The following is a 23314-nucleotide window of genomic DNA, read 5'->3' as shown; positions in this document are numbered from 1 at the left end:
GCTGTCCTCTTATCCACCATGGCCACCACCACTTCGGCCGTTTCACCATCCACTACCGACACCACAACTAAGTTCTCATCATGACCATCACCACCTATACCTCTGCTACCATCACTCCCACCACCGTTTAAATTTTATGTCTTCTATCAAAGATCAAGTCTATAAAAAATCACCCAAATTCAAAATCATATGCCAATTGGGAATATGGGGAGTAACCGATAAGTTCGGTTACTCCTCTCATCAATGTGGGATTTATTCTCAACGCGCCCCCTCACGTGTAGCGATCGAATTTTCAAGCCTAACACGTGGACAACATAAACAGAGTGACGTGGAGCGTGTGTGGCCGTTAAGCTATAATACCATGAAGAAAGTTGAGGTTGCATCATAAAACCAATTGGCAATATGGGGAGTAACCTAATTTACTTATAAGCTCATGCAAGGTTCATCCTCTTATCAATGTAGAATTCATTGTCACTAGTTGGAATAAATTTAGTGTTTATTTGTAGAACCATATTCGTCCTTTTTTTTTTTCACACCAACAACCAGTCTAACGATGGCATTTCTTTTTCAAGCGACTCACCTTTTAAAGAACACGACTAAGGTGATCATGTTCAAGAAGTTGACTAGTTGATAGTTTTGATCAAACCTAAATGTGCCGCCATGATTTGACTCATTTATTGTGTGTCTTCCCATCCAAAAATCATCTCAAATTGAATTAATCAGGTACGCGTAGCTTAATTAATTGGCATGACCAAGTCATGGCTTAATTAGAAATCTTGAACTTGGTCAACTACACATTCTCAACACCTATATATATGTGCACAAACCACCAAAATTATCCAAAACATAAACGCTTTCAAACACATTGAGATCAATCAATTTGTTATAGCAAACCCTTCAACACAACAGCTCTCAATCTCCCCTCTTTGTATCTAGGAATATCAAATTATCGGTTGTTGTATCCATGGAGAAACCAGAAGGATATCCACAAGTAGACGATATTGCAACAAGTACGGAGCCATCAAGCTCAAGAACTTCATTCTTCGGCACCAAGAATGATATGTCACAACTTGAGAGCGGCCTACTCCGGAGAAGTGTTAGTGACATAGGTGAAACTTACTACAGATTCCAGTCAAAAATTGGCAAGTCAGTTGATCCAAGGTTGCTAGCGCTGGTGGAATTCTTTAGAGAACTTTATTTTCGAAGATTTGAACTGTTCAAGAAAATATTTCCCGGGGTTCAGGACAAGTTAATTATTGAGGTGCCAAAGAAATTGGGTATGGTATTAGCTCAAATGAAGTCGGATCAAACCAAAGCAGTTTGGACAATGCAACGGAGTCTAAGTATTGGTTCACCGCGTGATTTCAAAGGAAGAGAATCCAAAATGAGGCTTGAGAGATTCAAGGTAAGGACCATTGATGTAGATGACGGCGTTGATCAAACTGCTAAACCCAGTGGTTCGAAATAGAATGTTGCAGAACCAGGAACAAAAAGACGTCCAAATGATCAATGTTCTGCAGAGTGGTGGTGGTGGAGAATGTGTTGACTTTCTGATGGGATATTATTCTTTGTATAGAAAAAACAATGAATAATGAGGTCCTGGGGAAAAAGTCTGAAAGTTGAAACAAATTTAAGAGTATATAAAACTGCTCTAGTCGTGGATCGTGGTACTTGTGTCATACGAAACATCTTGAGTTAACTGCCCTAGTGTGAGTTGGAATTGAGCAAAAGTATTTTCAAAGAGACGACTGTAAGTGATGGTTGTTGTTATGTTCTTGTGTCTCTAGGTTAGCCATGTCACGACATGTTCGTCAACGAGGCGCTTGCTTCTAGACTCGATGTCGACAAATCCCAAGCTTTGGCTACGACTAAGAAAATTTGGGAGCAATGTGCTGCATCTATAGTTCCTCAACGATGAAACACGAAGGCCAACTTGTGCTTTTCTTGTGTTTTAGTTAATGTAATCTCATTTTACTTATGTTACTTTTAATTCTACCCATCAATTATATTTCCTGTTTGTTAAGTGACTGAAATTTGTATTTTATTTTAGCTTATTTCATCGCAGTTTCCCTTCGCCATTTAACTTTGAATAATTTCTTCTTGTATCACTGCCTCAATCTAAAAATGAGGTCATATTTTGAGATTCAGATGGCCAAATCGCTTGGGAGTTATCAGAAGAAAATTTTTATTATTCGAAATTCCAATTAAATAACTAGATATTATTATTCTAATCTGTAGACGTTGACAGGATGTTGATCGAGGGTTGTGCTAGCCTATTGGTTTGTAATCATCTTCGATGATATTCCCTTAATTATTTGAATCCGAGATGCAATATAATTAAAAAGAGAAAGTTTATAACCATCAAGATAATATTAAAATACGATTAAAATAAAATGAAGCTCCTAACACAATCCACCTTATAAATAATTTAATTATATTTTAGTTGAGTTTTTATAACACCAAAAGAAAATTGTGACGCCACGCTAATAAGCAGCCTAAAGATGGTTCTTCTATTATTTTAGTTGAGTAACATTAGATCGTGACTAGGTGTGCAAAATGGAATGATCATAAGACAGCCCAAATCAATTAAGCCCCGCGATAAAGAGGATTAGCAGACATTGGTTTTGATCAAACCCAAACGTGTTGCCATGATCTGGTCAATTGTGTGTCCCCCAATCCATAAAAATAATCTAGAGTCCAATTAGCTACGCGTATAGCTTTAGTAGGCATGAGGACGAAGTCATGGCTGACTTTAAAACCTTGAACTAGTTTCTTTTTTCTTAATCATTTCCAACAACTAGCTTCTCAAAATAACCTAACTACACACACACACACAAATGTATATATATATATATAGGATTTAACTTTGCTGCCGCTTACACCCAATTATGGCTGGACACGTGGATACGTGGATACGTGTCCGAATTTTGATTAAAAAAATCAAAACTTAGACATGTGTCCAGCCAGAATTAGGTGTAAGTAACAACTACTGAATTTGCAGCAACCAAGTCCAGTTCATATATATATATAGGATCCATCCAAAACCAGAAATAAACCCTACGCAAAGCACATTGAGATCAATCAGTTTGTTGTTCAAAAAGTGCAGAAAACCCTAATACATAAAAGCATTCAATCCCATTCTCTTGTGTATACATATATACGACGATTGGTTGTTATATCCATGGAGAGGCCAGAGGATATCCACAAGTAGATGATATTGCTACATGTGGGAACTAGGAAGGCACCAAAAAAGAAATTGTCAACGGTTTTGTATTTTTGGAGAATATTTTTGTCATTTTGATAGGATATTCTTTAATTTGTACAGATAAGGATAGTCAATAATGAGCAAATGGATTGTAACTCGGTTGGATAAGAGCATTCACCTATGCACCCGAGGTCTTATGTTCAGAATCCCCTACTAAACGGTCTAAAACAAGTTCTTAAATTCAAGAGAGATACTTAGATGTGGCCGATTCATGGGACTTTCTACTTATGATCGTAACCATTTGTTATTATAAAATGCAAAAAATCAATTAAAACGCATGTTGATTAGCCAATTGTAGCAAATATATTCCCCCTCCCCCTTGCCAAAAGATAGACTTCATTAAATTCTAGGATGAAGTGCCGATTTAGTCCCTGAACTATCACGTCAATGAACATTAGGTCCCTAAATTATTTTTTGGGTAAAATAAGTCCCTAAATTCATTTTCATCACTGCTATTAAATTCAAAGTTATTTTATCCAATTTTTCGTCAACTTAAGTCACTTGACATACTTTGAAGTGTAATACCATTATTTCCTTGCCTATAAGCCCTTAACATTTCATATAGATTGTGAATCTAACGTCTAATTTACCTTCCAAAGTTAACTTACACTATTTCTTACATAAAACTACCAATTTACCCTTCAAAGTTGACTCCATACACTATTTCCCTATGAAAAACTACAAATCTACCCTCCAAGGAAAATTGAATATATTAGCCTTGAATATAATATTAGGAAAGTAATTGGCAGAATTTAATAACTTAAGGATTGATTTTTCTGGAAAAAAAATAGTTTAGGGACTTAATTTTCACTGATATGATAATTCAGGAAATAAATTGAAATGTTTACATCTTGAGCCAAGATGTTAAAAAGGAACTCAAGACCAATACAATCCTATCTAAAAAAACCTCCATTTTTTTAATAAACGCTGCAACAGAATGATGTTAAAAAGGAACTCGAGACCAATACAATCCCATCTAAAAAAACCTCCAATTTTTTTAATAAACGCTGCAACAAAATGGGTCGCTCGGTTGCCTTCTTGACGAGCAAACTTGAACGAAACAGTCCCCACGTCATTTGTAACAGCCCAAATGTCATGCACTATGCTTTCCAACTCCGCATCAACACCGATCTCCTTCCTTATCATCATCCTAATAACTTCACAGACATCAGACTCAATGATAATGTTTGACAAACCATGTCTGCTGCACTCCTCCAATGCCTCTCGAATGGTAGAGGCCTCTTCCAGCTATATATGAATAATATTTTTATCGATATCAACTATTTATTTTTATTTAGTTCAATGACTAAACGATCTCATATTTTATTAATGTGCTAAATGATGCCACATTCACGATGCTGTCGCATTCACATTGTAAGAATAAATTTTTTAGCAGAGACATTGTATGAATAATAAATTGATTTGATTCGGATTTTTTAATGGCACCAATATTTGTCACTTACAAAACATTTGGTCGCTTTAACCCCCCGTGGGGGCCGCATCTAAGACCATATCTAAAGGAGCTTAACATGGCATCAGATAGCAAGAGAATGCCAAAGAAAAAAAATGCACAAGCGAAGATGAAAAAGAAAAAACACCTAGAAAATCTATAGTGAATGGTGCATATATATTTTTTTGAGAAATATGGTACATATATATTGACAATTAATCTTTCTGTACACTTCTATACAGTAAAATGCCTTTCAAAGTTGACAATGGAAGAACCATGCCTCCCTTCGCCTTGTGTTTAATAACGGGGCAAAAGTGAGTCCAAATACAACATACCTATCACTTGGTATTGATTTGTGGCACTTTCAAATGCACACAGATTTGAAGAGCTCGGGGTTCAGGAAGTTGGTTGCCACTCAAGAGAACGGTATCTCCAATTTTGGCCGAGTAGCTTGGATATGGACTTGGTTGATTTCAGCATCATCATACTTGTCGCAAAACTTTTTATGTTCACTTGACTCTTAACCTTTAGCCTTTTCTATTGAATATAGTCTCAGTTGCCAATAATCTTAAACTAAAAGGTGTACGAAATAGTTAGTCCTGTAAATTACTAGTAATTATAAAATAGTAATAGATTTTTTTTTTTTTGGCTTAGAATAAAATATAATAGATTGTACACCAATAAACTTGAAGCATGAGATTAATTTAGTTGATTAATTTAGTACGTTAACAAAGATTAATTAAGTAAGTTAATTAGTTAATTAATTTTGGTGGATGTGATGTGAACCTGTTTCTAGGCTGCCTAATTGTGAGACTATTGCCGTTTCAAATTGTAGAGAAAACAAAGTTTGATGTGGTGTAAGTGTGGCTTTCACGTCAATTAAAAAACAAGTTGCATAATGGTCACTCATCACTTTTACAAAGGATTAGAAAGTTAAACAACTCAAAAACATAAACTGTTATGATTCATATCATAAGTATGCAGTGTGAGAAAATTAAAATCGTACTGCTCTATTTGAAAACCAGTGCAAATATGGTTATTCTAAATAAATAAGGAGATGCGGTGAACCAACTTTTTATATCAAATTTAAAAATCATGTGATGTGTCACTAATAGAATATAAACACGTTTATCAACATTTGCAAAATATAATTTAAAGAGAAACCATATTCAAAGGAAATATCAAATTATAAGAGTCAAATTACAATTGATAGCCAATTTGGCAATCTGAAGTCCTATGTCAAATTTTGTGCTTCTCCAACTGAAATGTCAAATATTTTTTTCTTATTTAAATAGAACTTTAAATGGTCATAATTATTAAAAAAATGTTGAAACAAAATTTTTATTGGTTGAAATATTAGTGGAATAAGAGACCCATCATTAAAATGAATTAAAAAAATTTGGCAATTGACATACCCCGACCCGGAATGTCCATAAGGACTCCGAATCGAGATGTGCTGACCGACACCTGCAAGGTGACAAAGCCATAAAGTGTGATGATGTGGAAAAATATGAATAAATTTGAACCTAATAGTGTCTAAATACCAGAGTGCGCTGGTGAGCGAGAATGAACCCACTTCACACGTGACATTAGAGCATAGGTAAAGTGCAATAGCGTAAGATAAGAATTATGTGGTCACTTATTTTGGAATATGCCAATCATCCTCGCCGATATAGAAGCTCAACTACTAAACCTAGAGGGGCGGAAAACAGAAAATGTGAGTGGCTTGAAAACAAAGTTTTAATAAAAATCTTCTAAACGTTATAACCCCTCGCTATAACACCTCTTTAGTTTCCCGAAAATCATAATACGTATAAGGATGAAATCAATTGTATACTATTAGTAAATCCAGAAGTATACCACGATACGACATTTCATCAGCAATATAAATAATCCAGTGCTTAATAATCAATGCTAGCACGTAAGTCAGAGTCACCTATAGTGACCTGTACGACTCACCCATATCTCATCAATCAATGTTAGTACGTAAGTCGGAGTCACCTTTTAGTGACTTGTACGACTTATCCATATCAAGTAATATGTCAGCCGGATCCACATCTTGTGGCATGTATGGCTGAACCCATAGCTCATCACATAGTATCTGATATTCATATGACAAGGATTGATCGTTTGAACCTAATTTCACTATGATACATTACTTGATCAAAATATGAATCGATGATTTGACCGTTGGATCGTTAACAAACTTTAATATGTAATAGTACGTAATATTTGAGGACCATAGTAACTGATAGATCAGGAATCCGACGTACGGATCCTTCCGTATTGAATTTCTAAGTTTGTAAAATCAAACTTTGGTCGCCACTTGAATTTGTAATTGGCGGAGATCCGACCGTCGGATCGTGATGAAATTTTGGTATGTTGTTTTAGAGGCATAATGTGTATTTTAGAAAGTTACATATCCAAAATCCAACGGATCTTACGGATCGAGTTGTGTAGTATTGTGAACCCTACCTTTGATCGAGAGTTGACTTTTGGTCAACATGTCTCAAAACGTTCTAAATACTAAAATTAGTACTACGGGAGACGCAGTGAGGCCTAGTGAGCCTACATTGGTTAAAGAGTGACTTGAATATATGGGCTATAGTGATTACCTTAAATTCTTATATCAATATCAATTGTGATTACGACTTGGTTTTATAAATGTGATTTCTATTGAAATGTGATTTTATATATTTAGCCATAGACCTATGCTTATTAAATAGGATTTGGCTTGTACGCTGATTATGTTTGTGATGTATATGTGTTTAATTATCTTTTTAATAATGTGATTGATAATTATGATGAATGTTATGACAATTATGAGATTTAATTATTGTTTGATAATTATTTGGATATGATTGCCAACTGAATACCTATTTGAACTTGGCATTACTACCTAGCTTGAGATGGAGATGAGTTAGGTACTTTGTTAGATTTTTAGTAGAAATAGTAGTTAAGGGAATTCCTTGTGTTGTGCTCCATATGACTAGATGCTTATTGATATGTGGAATCGATAACATGTATGCGTATAATTATGTTTAATGTGTGATGATGAGATTGCACCATGTAGTAGTGGTACATGGATGTGGTCCTGCTTGGTATATCCGTGATGGGCGACCATATGTATTCAGGGGTGATCATGCTTGGTATATCCGCGATGGGTGATCACTGCCTGCACGATGATATTATGCCCATGGTTCTGCTTGGTATATCCACGATGGGGGACCATACGTATTCTAGAGGTGATGATGATTGGTTGTACTTGGTACATTTTATAGGCGATCATATTTGGTTTGGTTCTGTTGAATGGTCCGGAACCCGAAGTTGTTGAATTTCATGGAGTGGCCTAAAATCCCATTAATTGGAGAAGTAGGCTTGGCCTAACTGTGTCACTCTAGCCTTAGTTTTATATATATTGTGTCAATGGTTTCGAGAGTCTTGTGAATTGAGTTAAAAAATATGTTGGACGTCTGAATGACTCCTTCGAGATTTTCTATGATTCAATTATGATTTCATAAGGTATGAATTTAGAAGATATGGGAATGATTGGTATTACCTTGTGTTTCGTCGACTCTTAAATATGATGTGTGTTGTGAATTGCGATATCACGATGAGACATAATGATTTATATGTTGGTGGGAGAGAAATCAAGTTTTCATGGGGATTGGTTATGTAGCCTGAGTCCAGGAATTACATGTTGTCAGGTTATAATAAATGATTGAGGAATGCTATGATTTTCTGCTTGAACTTAGTGGATAAACGTCTGATTTTGTGATAAGGTGAACTACGAATGGCTTGATCCCTATTGAGGGTACGTAGGCAATCTAACGAAGAGGTTAGATGCAGCCATAAAGTATACGAAAAATTATTGTGCATCTGGATCTTAAAGGATACTTTGTATATATTCAGGAGGCGAGGTGTGTTAGATATACGGGTATTTAATGACATCACGTGTAGATCCTGGATGTATGTCGGGATCGGGGCGTGACACCGTACGTCGGATTCCCCATCAGTAAGTTATATGGTCCTCAAATATTACGTACTATAATGTATTAAAATTTGGTGACGATCCAACGGTCGAATCGTCGGTTGCTATACTAATCAAGTGGCGGACCTTAATGGAACTAAGTTCAAACGACAGAATTTCGTCAATCGGACTTCACAAATGAAACCAAGGTATTCAAATTTAGTCTAGGAAGGTCAGAGGACACCTCGGCCCAGGTGGCGGTTGGTTGTCCCGACTCACTGGAAAATGCAACTATTTCTAAAAATTACCAAATTTTACAGAAATGAAGATCTCAATGAGTAGAGCAAGTTTTATACATGTGGCCAAGTCCAATTTGGCCTGGAAGGGTCCCAATTTTGCTAAAACCCATCGGAAACCTTAACTTTGGGTGCCCTCAATTCAGCTTCATAGCAACTCCGACGCCCCAAAACTTGTTTGGGCTTTGTCCTTGAGCCTCAGAGGAGTATTTTGGTAGTGATAATCGATGGAGTGAGCTTCGGAAATGGCAGATCACCGTTGAGACGCCATCGCACCCGCCGATGCATTTCTTGCGAATCCAAAGCCAAATTGCATGAATTTTGGGATGGAATTGGTAGAGGGTAGGCTAGGAAGTTGTTTCCAGTTGGTGATTTGACTCGATTTGCCGTGAAAAGCCATGAATGGTATCGAGAAACATGGCGCGCCGCCGGTCGGGTCAAACCAAAACTGGTCGAGGATCCAATCTCATGCGTCCCCTCTCCCTCGTTTCCCTTTGTCTTTCTTCCCTGATTCGTTCTCCTTCTTCCTTTCCTCCTCTGATTGGGCAGCTTTGCCCAATCCTTCTCTTTCTCCCCCCGATTCCATTCTCTTCCTCCCTCAGCCACACACAAGTGGCATAATAATTTAGTAGTATAAAATAATATAATATAATTAAAATAATGATTTCTTCCAAGTACTTTCGGGTCGTAGCTCAATGAAACTTTAACCATAACTCTAAATTCGCTTCTGCCTGCGCCTATGCGTCCGTATCGTCGAGTATTTTAGGAATATGCTAAAAGAATATTTCATACATCTCACTACATGTTGGTCAATGAAAGTCAAAACCTTCATCTTTAGGGTATTTTCGTAAATTCACACTTTAAAATTTATAAAATCATAGAACTAGGGACGGGTTGTCATAGCAATGATGTCAAATTTGCTCCTAATTACAAAGTTTTCAAATCCAGTTAGCAAATAACATTTTGGTTGGATAAACTTTTGATGTCAAATATGTACAGTGTCATTCCATCTAAAAGTTTGAAATTTTCTTTAGAGATGCTAAGGAGACTCTCTCAAAAGTGGGATTTCCTATGGACTTTCCGCCACCACATATTTTTTGCACAATATTTTATAATGTTGGCACGAGAATTGTGGCAAAAACATGAGATGTCGGAGAGTTCCACTTTTGAGAGAGTCTCCTTAGACCATCTCCAAGGAGATGTCAAATTTTAAACATAAAATTTAAATTTGAAGATTTATGTGTCACATTAATGTTTTTTTTTTAAAAGGGCTTAACACATTTTTACCACTGTGATAAAGGCCCACTTGCACATTATTTACTTTTATCAGTTGTTATTAGTATTTTAAAAAAATATAAGAATAAAAAAATTAAAAATTATGAAAAAAATTTATTAATTACTAAAAATAGATTAGAAACTTTTGTCAAATTTCACAACAACTTCCTCTGTTGCCATTCCATATTATGCCACGTAGAAATTATCATTTTGATTCAAAAACACTAATGATGCCTTTTATTTTATTGATGTGGACTTTTTGACATAAAATATACATATCTCTATATTTGTAATTAAAAAACAAGTGTTTCATTAGATATTATTTGTTGTACAGTCAACACTGTTTGGTGACTGAAGTCAGTATCCAATCTTAACCCAACACCCAAAACCTGGATTTTCCTTTGGATCTGAGCAAATCCCTCCTTCCTCGAGTACATCATATCCCTCTTATTTTGTGTGATTCCAGTTACATGGGCTTCCTCAGTCCCTGGCTCTGCTCAATCCCTCCATGGCTTTCTCCTTATCCAGTCCTGCCCTCTTCCCTCCTACACTGAAGCAGTCCCCTTCTTCCCCCTCCCTTCACTCCCACACACAAACTAATCTTTGAGCTGTCCTGTCCATGACAATTGGCTCAATCCCAGAAGCAACAGCAGCACCAGAACCTGCAACACCAGCAGTACAAAACCCATATCTCAGAATTTTCACTACCTCAGTGGAAAATCTTACCCAATTCAGTGTAGCGTGTGTGAGAGTGACTGACGGGTCTTTATTTTTTCTGATTAAATTTTGAGCTTGTTGTGAATTTGGGTAAATTGGAAACCCCAAATACAGAGTGATGATATCTTCAGGGATAAACCTGGTGATGACGGTGATTGGGTTCGCGGTGAGCACTATGTTCATCGTGTTCGTGTGCACCAGGCTTGTCTGTGCGAGGATTCACCTCAATGTTTCTAGACGCTCCTTCCCGATAGCTTCCAGATCCGATCTCAGTATTGTATGTTTCATCCTTTTCAGTTGTTTACTTTTGATTTGTTTTCTGGAATGGATGAATGGATTGTTCGTTTATCAGTAATTGGCTCTGATTTTAATCTTATTAGGATAAAATAGAATCTGGGAATTTTCCATTTTTCATTGGAAATGAATGAAAATTTTCTTGGCATGACTGTCAATGGTTTCACTGTACTTAGATCTTACTCTTTCAGTAATTATTATGTCCTTATTTAGTTATTGTGGGTTTTGTCATAATATGTAGTTCTTATCATTTTCTACATTGAACAAGGTTCTTGGATTTTAGTTTAGAGAGAATTGGAGCAATGGCCCCCCGAGCTTTAGTCTAGTTCAAGCTTTGGTTCCTGAACTAAAAGTCTGCGACTGTTGGTAATTTGGTAAAGAACTTGTCACAGTTTGCAGCAATGGTCCTTTTGGATAACTCCATTAGAACTCCTTATTTTCCCCTTTAATCTCTTAAGGTGTTACTCAAAAGGACTATTGCTCCATGTTGTGACAAGTTCAGAGACCAAATTTTCTCATAGTTTTATGCATTTATTTTCAACTTTCTTTTGTGATTTCCTGAGTTTAGTTCGTCAGTTTGAATTGATAGTTAGTGTACCATTTAGACTATTTAATATATCTTTTGTTCTTTGTATATCTCTTTACTTATTCTGGTGAATCACAAAAAATATATACAAACTGGTTGTTGTTTTATTAGACCTATATATATTCCAATTTTCTTTCTTTTTATAATACGAGCTTATGTGGAATACGTATCTTTGACCATGAATTTAAATGGTTTTCACTTAATTCGTATACAGTTGGAGCGGGGATTGCATGGCGTTGAACCTGTAGTAGTAGCCAAGTTTCCAACAAAGAAGTACAGTGATGCATTTTTTTCAGCAGCAGAAGATGCTCAGTATGTTATTTCTTTAATTCTTCCATACCTCACTTTAATTGCTGTTTGCAGTTTTTATCATTTTAATGATTGTAATATGCAATGTTTGCGAGATATATGATGATTTTTCACTATTTTGGACTTGAGTGCATTATTTCAATTTTCCATAATATTTGGTATAGGTAACTAATCCAATTCAGATTCTCAACCATATGTCTTATAATTTGTCTAGTATTGGAATTTGAAAATACCTGGGAAAGGGGTAGAGGGAAGGATTTCCAGTGGTCTTCTCGTTAGGAGATACTGAAGAATCGACCAATTCCAACTTGTAAAACTTTTGGACCTTTGGGAGTTGCAAATATCAAGTACTATGGATAATACTGACAATGTTTAGTTTGAGATGCTAATCTCCTTTTTCCATACCTAAATGATGATAATGTTTCTTAGAAGCATGGCTCTTTTATTCTCTGTTTTTTCCATTACATAATACAGCATTTTAATCTTCTATAGACTTCCATGATGCAATAAATCCAGTAATAGTCCTTGAAATCTCTTCTTCTAGTAACCTTATAGATGATAATTCAAATAATGTGGTTCAAGTGTCCATCGCCAAGGTTTGGCTGACCAGTCCTATGAGAGAGAATTTAGTGATGTATCTTGGTACATTGTTCCTTTTGGCTGTAGCATTTTATGGTAGACTGATGGACGGTTGTGTGTGTACAAGACACAAGTGGAATGATATTGGTTAGAGTGTAATTTGATGACGGAAGTTGGCTCTTTCATTTTCTCTGGGCATTGGTCTTTTGTCCATTGAGAAAGAAATACCAGGATCTTGGTTGCACGTAGTTCTAATTCAAAAGGTGGAGCTACTAGGCGTTAATTCATTCCAACTAGGCTGGATAAGTCTGAGCATAGATGCCACGTACCCTGTTTTTCTCATGGAGAATTTTAGATTTGTTCTGGACTGTGGGATGTGATACATGGGTTTAACATCTATTGAGAATTTCTATGTCTGTGATGTTTAATTTTCTCGTAAAATACTTTTTAAAATTTGAGAGAGTTTAATATGTCCTCGAGCTTGGAAGGTCAGTGAATGTATATAAGAATGAAGTTTACGCTAGGTACTTGTCCACTTCAATCTTGTATAGCCTCTGATTCATCCTCGGCTGTATTCGGTGTATAATCATAGATCATTTTCTTATGTTTCTAAAAGCCAGTGGCTACTTATTTAGTGTTCCCAAAAGTATTTTAAGAAGTAATTGATCAATGTAAGTATTTCTATCTTTACGTGCACTTTAGAGCTGTTGCCACCCTCGTGACTTCTGATATCAAATGTTATTTTTTATATATTTCTTAAAGAGTGCAGTATTTTCGTTCTGATGCAATATAGGCATATTTAGAAGGCTATATAACATTTCCCAGTTCTTTTGGAGCTCTCTTATTTTGTAAGTTTTAAACAATCTGGAAAATGCAGTGCTCTTCTGCAGTAAAAGTTATCCTTGTTAATGCCTGACAATGTAAATCGACCACATAATAGTTCTTTGACTCCGAGCCAGTATCCTGCTATCCTGAATCAGTTATCTTCCCATTTTTTGTACTCTGTTAGTTATTGCATATCCCGAAATGTTTTAAGGTTTTTGGTTCCTTAATCCTTTCATTTCAATGTTCCGCTGATATGTAAGGATTCTATTTAATGAGGTCAAGTTTGCAATTTGCGTGACACTCCAATGAAGAACATGCAGTAAACATTTATTCTGGTATCTCAATAGCATGTTTCAGAAATTTCCTCTCTTCCTCTCTGCTTTAGTGATTAAAAGTAAAGAGGAAAAGCAATGCGAATCAAATGAATATTATTGTTATGTTCACCTATAATCATGGCACTTTACAACAATTTCAATTTCAATCCATATGGTCAAATGTATTATCTCTTAATCCTTGCAATTTTTTCTAATGAAATTTGTTTTTTCTTTTATTTTGTAGATGCACTGTTTGCCTCGCGGAATACCATGGCGATGATGTATTGCGGATCCTCCCCTATTGTGAGCACTCCTTCCATGTGACCTGTATAGACATATGGCTTCAGCAGCATTCCACATGTCCTGTTTGTAGAATATCACTGCGCGAGTTTCCTGAGAGAAAACGCCGCATGCAACCCTTGTTCAGTTCGGCTATTCGGTCTCATTACGGTACAGAGTCCTTCAATACCCATTCTTATCGCTATCTCTTGAATAGTCGAGCATCAAGAACTCATGAAAACCATGGTATGGATCCCATTCAAGAAGATAATGCAGCATCAGAGGGTGATGCAACAGATGCCAGGGAGAATAGCTCCCCCTTAACTGAGAGTAATCAGATTTCTAAAGACTCGGCAAATAAGCACGTAGAAAGCCCATCAAATCCGTAGGCACATTGGTACCTTTGAATTCAAGATACATCCGCTAATACATCTGATCGGGCAGCGATTGAGAATGGGTATGTCGTAAAAGTTTGGAAGTAAATAGCATTGTTACCTTCTCTTAGGAAGTTGGTTGTTGGCTCTTCTGCTTGCTGTACATATAATCGAAAAGTGATTTTACTTTTCGTTTTGATTCACTTGCTTTTGTTTCGTTGTTCGGGTGGCTGGTCTTGGGCAGTTTTGTTAGATCAGTTCTACAAGTAGTAGCAGATAAAGGTTGCTTGCTGGAGGTTATGTATTTCACATGTATGCCCTTACTGTCAACTCATTGCCATGCAAATGGAGAAATGGGATCTGTTTGAGCACTCTCCCCTTTTGTCTGGGGAATTGATGAAGCTTGGGAAGGGGCTAAGCTATGGGTAAAATGGGATTAAGTTAATGATTTAGACCTAAAACTTTAATCTCGAACTCAACTTTACGCCCTTTTTAATACAAGCGATATTAAGGGAGAGCGTTGGAACATAGAACCTTAGGCGCACGGATAAACACTTTTAATCACTCTTTGTGTCAACTTTAGGCTTTATATGATTGGAAAGTGCTCCAAAAAACCATTGCGCACTACAATTAGTGTCTATGTTCCTAATTTAATTTTCTCGCCATTGGATTGAGTACACCCAAGAAGAATCAAGTGACAAATGAGAGAATGCAGAAGAAGACGGGATTGTGAAAATTACTACTCTATTGATTTTGTTCAACCCGAATCCAATATAGCTTTTCTACATTCGTGTGACACATCGAAAGAGTGAAATTTGCAAGTAGGGAGAGTTCGTTAGTAGTTGGCAAAAAGCGTTGGCACGGAGAGTTATCGAGTGCTGTAAATGTTTGTGCGTGTAATGTATGACATTGAATTTTGGAAAAGGAAAAATGAAGTTTTGTGTCAGCCGGCAACGTTGGTTTAGTATCGTAACTAGTAAGTACTCCAGTCAACAGACACTGACAGTCATGCTCTTGTAGTTGTTTCTACATCACACAATATGACCAGTGGGGCTGATGGTGGCAGTGGTGTTGGAAACGATGCTCGGAGTAATGTGGTGAAAACAATGAAAATGGTCATTGTTAAGGTGGTGGTGGTCAAAGAAAGTTATCACCTGCGAACCACTCTACATACAATGGCAGGGTGTAGTGGTTATGGTAGTGGCGATGGTCGTGTGTGATCGTGGTGGTGGACCGGTGGTGCACAGGCAACAGCGGTGGTGGAGGACAGGCGGTGGTGGTTGCTTTGTTCCTCTAAAGAAGAATAGTGTCGATTTTAAGAATGAGTGAGGGTATTGGGGGAATTGAAAGGTTTTATTACGTACTTTATTTTTTTAATGATATATTTATACTAAGGAGTCGAGAATTAAGTTATACTACACAATTGCCTATGCATAATAAGATGATGTCAAGGAGATTAAAAATTTTAAATCAAATTTACAAATTAAATGATGTGGTTATAAATGATTGATTAATAATTAAGTATCGATTAACGTGCTTGTTTCTTATTAATGATACATTATTTAGTTAAAAAAAATTTGATCTTTCGAGTATTACCCTTCATAATAATATGATATTGGACCCAACATTCACAATAGTTAAACGTTAAACCTCCTACTTAATTACTAGTAAGATGAGGTGAAATACTTTCTTTTTTAGGAAAACTAATGAAAAGGGTTTGAAAACTTTGAGTTTTAATGATAAGGACAAAATAAAGGGTAAAATGAATAGTATCATGATTGACCTTTTAGTGTAAAAATGTAGTTTTTCGTTAAAATGAACAGTACCTGAAGCTTTTCATTAAAGTTCCCTTCTTTTTTAGCATGATCTTGAAAAACTCAAAAGAGACCCCGACTATTTAAACTGCCACGAGACAACAATTTAATAGCCTATATAAAGTCAAGCATCTTCTATATGTAGCGTTTACACTCGTTGTTCTTTTTTCTCTTCTAAAGATGAGTTCAATATGATTTTATTGAATGGCAGACAACAGTTCACTGTTATTTATAAAAAAAGATAATGTCAGAGAATTAAATTTAGAAACAAAATTTACAAAATAAATGATATGTCACCAATATGAATGAATACGTTTATTAACACTTAAGTAATAAATTGATCGTCAACTTCTATGTCTTTTAATTTTCAAAATTTTGTCTACAAATTTAGTCTTTCTAACATTACCGTTTATATAATTGTGAGATCAGTGTACAAATAAATAAGAAGAAAGCAACAATTTCATTACATTTAAGACTGCCGAAAGTGTTACTTGTATAGATGGTCAAGGTAGTGTACTTTAGAGTATTATGGTACAAAGCGAATACCTACAATACGAGAAAATTTTTCATACAAAAGCCATATATTTTGCATTTTATAATATAAATAAAACATGCATATTACGTGTTATAATATAAATATAACGAAAATGTATTTTTGAATGTTGGACACATTAAATCTCTCTTATGATACGATGTACAAATAATGACCCAGGGCAGCTTTCCCAAGATGCAATATCGACACATAATTATTCACATGAAAAGGCAACCAAATTATTCGGCTTATGAATGCCACGATGCAGACATATGACATGATGGTGGTCCGTATTCCACCTCCACCTGTACGACTGCTTTAATCACCCCTCCCCCGTTAAATCCTCGATCCATGGGAAGAAAGAATACCAGCCACATCGTTCGTTGTATCATTTTCTCTCCATTCCTCCCTTTAAAGAAGTATGTCTGAATTCTCAACCTGGTTAAGTTTTTCTCTCAAAAAGCTTGTTTTAAGTTTTGTGTGTGAAGTAATCGTTTACTTACGTCCCTAAAATATACGGTTTTGATTATTTTATTACATTGCTAGATGAAGTTTCAGAAATTTTAATATACTTGAAACACTGTTTTATGGTGTTATTATTTTACTCAAAAGTGAGAAGCTCACTCATATTATATAATACGTGAAATGATACATCTTGTAACAAGTATTCTATGAGCACACAAAGTTTTAGTTCACAATAACAAATTTTTGTATCAAACGTTTTTGTTTGATGTATTTGTATTGTAATGGTCATCATGAAACGATACTACGCTTGACCATAGCCAATCTTGCCATGATCTCGAGCCAAGTCACATAATTCGATGGTTGATTGCACAACAATTGCATTATTGCTAATACCTTTTGAAATAAATATGTAAACGATTTCAAATGATTAAACTCATTGACATCTTGCACTCGAGATCTTGTATTGAGCGATTCTCGCTTTTCATACCACTTGTTCAAAAACAAAAACATTAAAACAAGCCCGAGGAATTGATAAAGCTAAGTTTAGGCAAGATACATACACACACACATATATAAAGTATCACATCAGGTGTGACTTTGCGGTCAAGAACAACATTCATGGTGGTCGCATAGGATTCATCGACAGATTCTGTGGAATGGAAGAAGACACACTCACGCGATATAATTATTTCTTCCAAAATTTAAAGTACATAGCAACTGATTGCTTTAATGTACATAAATACAGATGGACTCAAGTTTTGACTTTAATTTACACAAGCACGCAGTTTGTTAAATTTAACCACTTTTAAGTATTACTAATCCTCTCAAATTCTACCCCACACTCAGTTGCACCATATTTAATTTTTTTATACGACTTTTTCCGCAATAGTTGACACACAAGGAACTTAAGATTACAAGAAATTTAAACGTCTTAATTAAGCTAGAGTGCAAGACAATTTACAATTTGCTTTCTTAATTAAGCTAAGCTAATTTATCTCGTACGAAAAACTTCGAAACCAATGTAGAGAATCAAAAAGTAGAAGCGAAAATGTATCATGTTTGGTAGATATTGGTACTAAGCTGCAAAGCAAGATTTTAAATGAACTTAATAGGAGAAGTAGTTGGGCAAAAAAAAAAAAAAAAAAGCGATGGATACCCAATATTTATCTAATATTTTTTTAGTAGTGCTACACTCAACGTTAGGCGCTAGTTGAGCAGTGGGCTAGGGTCTAGCGCCTAGGCGTCTAGGGGTCTAGGCGAGGCCTAGGAGGATTTAAGAAAGTTTATTACCCATCATATAAATAAGTGTTTGTTTATACTGAAAAACACATAATTGCATTGAGATACATAAATTGGAAAATAAAATGACATATAGATTATAAAGTACTAGAATATAACGCAAAATGAAAGTTATCCATTTTCTGTCTGAGTGAGATTCGCGATCTAAACGGGTGCCTAAGCAAGCGCCTAGACGCTCTAGGGACACCTAAACAGTTCTAGGTGCATTTTCTTAATTTTCAAATGCCTAGTGATTAATTGGGGCGGCGGCCAGCCGCCTAGCCTTACTTAGGCGGTACTAGGTGAGAATTTTAAGAACAGTGGCTACACTTACCACATATTAATACTATTAGGCCAAATCGGATAAATGATCCCTGTGATCATAAAGTATTTGGAAAATAGCCTATGTGCTAAAAAAACTCAGATTTAAACCCTGTGGTGTACTCCGTTAACAAATTTAGTCCAAAAGTGATTTTTTTAGTTAACTATCTATTAATACATGGGTAAAATTGTATTTTGACGTGTGCACGACTTCTTCCTGCATCTCCCATACGCAACCCCCAAACTCACTTCGCGCAAGAGAAAAAGGAGAGACCATTTTCAGTTTTCCATAGAGCTACCACGGCAACCATGGCTGCCACCATGTCCCCTTGGGTGCGCTTATGTGAGTTTTCCACAGTTGGGGGTTTTTTAACCCCTGATTCTGATGCGATTTTGGGCGACTTCTAAGGAAATCGAAGCCGTCTCAGCTTGGATTTTTTTATTCGAACAATTACGGCCTTTTTGGGTGATTTGTTCTCGAAGTGGTGTATGTAGTAGAGGAAATCTCCGTTTTCGCAGAGGTGTGATATATTAGATGTGAAATTTTCTATCTTCCTGTTTGGTTGCCTAAGTAGAGAATGATCAATCAAACAATTAGAGGGGGGATAAAGTTTTTGGGATTGATTTTGTTCTGTCTTTTTTCTGATTTAGTAAACTTAATCAAATTATTAGCTCATTTCTACAGAACATATGTGTGCGTGTGACTTTGATTAATAATTTGGGTAACTTTTGTTTTCCAATTAAATTGAGGTTTAGTGTGTAAGATGAACAATTTATGGTTTTCCTTGGATCTGGAAGATGATGGGAAAGTTTATCTGATTTGTGTTTTTCTTTGGTGGGCTGTGAAGAAGAAGGTGCACATGTCAAAGTACAATTTTACCCATGTAATAACAAATAGTTAACGGAAAAAATCATTTTTGGACTAAATTTGCTAATGGAGTACACCACATAGGTTTAAATCCGAGTTTTTTTAGCACATGGACTATCTTCCGAATACCTTATGACCACAATGATCATTTATTCGATTTGGCGAATACAATTATATCACTTTACATTAAAATTTACCAAACACTTTTATACTGTTTTTCATATCAAATGCTCAAACTGCTTTATTTTACAACTAATTATTCCTTAAAAGTACAACAAAATAATTTTTTTAATCCATAAACACTTAAAAATAACCGAAACATAAGAAATAAAATGAAAACAATACGAAACGGTGATCCATGATACAGATTAAAATGAAAAACAAGATGTACATATGATAAACGCTATATATCCGTATTATATCAAAATTTATTAGATTTTCCACCTAATTAATCAGATTCTAGGCTTGATCATAGCTCTAAGAGTGTTCTTCATCACCACAGTGAACTCCAATTTTCCAGCAAAATCTATCTTCTCACTAGCCTGGTAAGCACTCCACTCGAACTCCTGCACCATTCTAGCCAGCATTAGATGAACATGCACGGTCGCCATGCCCAACCCCGGGCATATCCTCCTGCCGACCCCGAACGGCATCATTTTAATTCCGGTCACCCCGGTTATATCCGCCTCCTCCCTACCGGACACAAACCGGTCGGGATCGAACTTTTCTGGGTTGGACCACAATTTGGAGTCGTCCGATATGCCGGGCAAGTAAATCTCAACATTTACATCCGTCGGTATGTCGTACCCGGCCAAAGTAGTAGGCTCAGTTACTGCATGGGTTAGTGAAAAGTAGGTGGGAGGGTGTTTACGTAAAAGTTCCTTCACCACAGCTTGCAAGTAAGGCATTTTCTCCACATCTTTCTCGTCAACTTTTCTGTCGCCCACACTCGCTTTAATTTCGCTGTACAGCTTCTCTTGAATGTCCGGATTTGCTATGAGCTGAGCAATTCCCCATTCGAGAGCCGTCGCCGTCGTGTCAGTGCCGCCATTCAGAAACTCCGAACAAAGCGTGACCAATTCAGCATGAGAAGGCGAAGATTTTTGTCCCTCCACTTTGAGATCGAAAAGAGTGTCGAGGTAGGAGAATGACGTCGCTTTGACATCCGACCCTGGGTTCTTGAGCGCCCTGCGACGTCGTTCGATGAACGGGACAATGAACTGAATCTGCTTGTTTCTCACTTCCAGAGCTCTCTTCCTCTGCTTGGAGAAAAAGGGGCTTAAAATCGGCAAATAATCGTCCATTCTCGGGTCGAGCACCATTAAAACCGTTTTCATTATCTGATCCATTTTCTCCACGGTCTCCTCGTCCATCTCGATCCCGAAACACATTGCCAAAAGGATGCAAAACACGGCGAAGCGCGCGTTTTTGAGGACCGAAACGACGCCGTCATTGGCCTTGGCGTCGGCCTTAATCCGCTCGATGAGTGTGTCCATGGCATTTTCTCGGACACTTCGGAACTCCTTCAAGCGAGTGGAGCTGAGCATGTTCTGGACCATGTTCCGCCGCAGGGACCGCCACACCGGGCCGTAGACAGCGGCGTTGACGGTGAACTTGTTGCAGCTGAAGATTGTTCGGGTCGGGTTCTCTCTGGGTCGGGTGGCGAACACCGCGCCCTTCTCGATCAACGCTTCGTGGACGAGCTTGGCGTCGCTCAGGATGATCATGGTTCGGGTACCCATTTTGAGAGTGAAAATGGGGCCGTACTTTTGCCGGAGATCATCGGCGTACTGGAAGAATGGTTTTCCGGAGCGGGCAAACTGGAAGAGGTTGCCGACAATCGGCCATCCCGGCGGACCGGGAGGGAGATTGGGGCGCTTGGATTTGGACTTGTGGGTGAGCAGGAAGATTAAACCAGAAACGAGGAATGCAAGGAGGGTGAAAAAAAGGTGGTAGTACGAGGAAAGAGAGGCAGAGGAGAAGGAGAAAGTAGCCATTGATGAATGCAGGGAAGGTGTGTGAGAGAGGAGGAGAGAGAGTGAAGTGAAGAGTGGGGGGAAGAGAGAGATGGGTATAAAATGGGCAAAGCTTGAAATTACAGGTGGGATTAATAAAGGCACTTCCCTACCACTTCGAAGGTGGGGAGGGGGGGTGTTCTTGAGCCGTTTGGTTGGTGGTGGGTGTATATTGTTAAATGCTACCCTCTCAAGCTTGTCAATTTTTTACAGCAGTGGTATAAAGTATGGGCAACCACTTCCTTAATTTGAACAACTAGTTTTAGAGTAACGCTGCAGTCATTATCTAGTTATACCAGTACTTATATCATTTCTCTAATAGAAGTAGTGTCCTTTAACACATGTAGATCTCATCTCTATTAGAAAGATAATACAAATAATGCTGCAACTAGATTATAAAAATAACATTTTTACTATTCTAAAAACTCTTTTATTTTTATTTGAGTAATATTTTTTCACATCTACTGGGGCAGATTCCGAATTACACGATTAATCACATTTTCAGACAAGTTCAACATGTCCGTTGATGGTTTTGTTTATTTGGCACATAATTCTAGCCACTTTTGTGTTTGGTTTGGTAATTTTCGTTTTGCAATACCTTTTAGGCTACTTTTTAACGGAAAATGATCCTGACCGGATCATTTTTCTAGGATCTTAGAGATTCAGTGATCTGGATCGCCCATTGAACATAATACGATCAGTTTTTATTATGAATTATTTATATTTAATTTTAAATTTAAATTTTAAAATAGTTTCTAAAAGCACGATGTACGATTAACAATCCTAATCACGGAATTCAAAGGTTTGATATTGGAATCTGTCAAAAGATCATACGCGTAAGTTTCTTTACATCCCAAGCAATAAAAATTAAAAAGATAAGCTTGTTTACATCTTGGTAATAAATTTGTGCGGTGGAGGGGCAGTGGTCAGAAAATGTATTGGAATTTGTAGGAAATTAAATTATATTTTTATCCCAAAAATAAAAGTATAGCATTGGGAATATCGAAATTTTAAATTAAATTTACAAATCAAATGATATGTCTTTAATAAGAAATAAGCATATGAATTAACATTTAAGTAATAATTCACAACATTCACACCATTTAATTTACAAAATTTAATTTAGAAATTTGATTTTCGCGTGACTCAAAATACAATGATGTTTGTGAGACATAGCAAGGGAATTTGATAGCAATAAGAGTAATAAATTCTTGATGACAATGGTCGAAATGGGATGGAGAAATATTTATGGAGCCGCTTCTAAATGTTGTCTCTTTGGTGAAGTCTCTGGGTGTTTCCTTAATCTGCTAACTATTTAGTTAGTTTGTATTAAGTTTGTGTATCCTTGTTGCTACTTTTGAGTTACCTGTGGGTTGGATTTTGATCTGCAATTCCATGCGATTAATCGCATGTGTTTTATATGAAACTTGACTCTATCGCATCTTTTAGAAACAACTTTTAATCGCGTGTGTTTATTCTAAAGCACAT

General features: G+C 36.6%; 3 protein-coding genes across 3 annotated transcripts; 2 read left to right on the top strand and 1 right to left on the bottom strand.

The window, feature by feature from the left end:
* Positions 1-964: 964 nt before the first annotated feature.
* LOC103426944 (uncharacterized) lies at positions 965-1468 on the top strand. The gene has a single exon (XM_008365026.2). It carries the CDS (start codon positions 965-967, stop codon positions 1466-1468), a length of 504 nt encoding a protein of 167 aa, XP_008363248.2.
* A 9054-nt stretch (positions 1469-10522) lies between these two features.
* LOC103408434 (RING-H2 finger protein ATL8-like) lies at positions 10523-14904 on the top strand. The gene is made up of 3 exons (XM_008347289.4): positions 10523-11250; positions 12068-12165; positions 14125-14904. Exons 1-3 carry the CDS (start codon positions 11092-11094, stop codon positions 14546-14548), a joined length of 681 nt encoding a protein of 226 aa, XP_008345511.1. The 5' UTR covers positions 10523-11091; the 3' UTR covers positions 14549-14904.
* Positions 14905-20003: 5099 nt separating this feature from the next.
* On the bottom strand, positions 20004-21963 carry LOC103408446 (cytochrome P450 77A3-like). The gene has a single exon (XM_008347300.4). It carries the CDS (start codon positions 21806-21808, stop codon positions 20264-20266), a length of 1545 nt encoding a protein of 514 aa, XP_008345522.2. The 5' UTR covers positions 21809-21963; the 3' UTR covers positions 20004-20263.
* Positions 21964-23314: the final 1351 nt, after the last annotated feature.

The sequence above is a fragment of the Malus domestica genome, chromosome 02, assembly GCF_042453785.1.
Source record: "Malus domestica chromosome 02, GDT2T_hap1".
In the NCBI taxonomy this organism is placed as follows: domain Eukaryota; kingdom Viridiplantae; phylum Streptophyta; class Magnoliopsida; order Rosales; family Rosaceae; genus Malus; species Malus domestica.
Note: the sequence above shows the minus strand (reverse complement) of the source record. Positions and strands in the feature narration are given on the sequence as shown.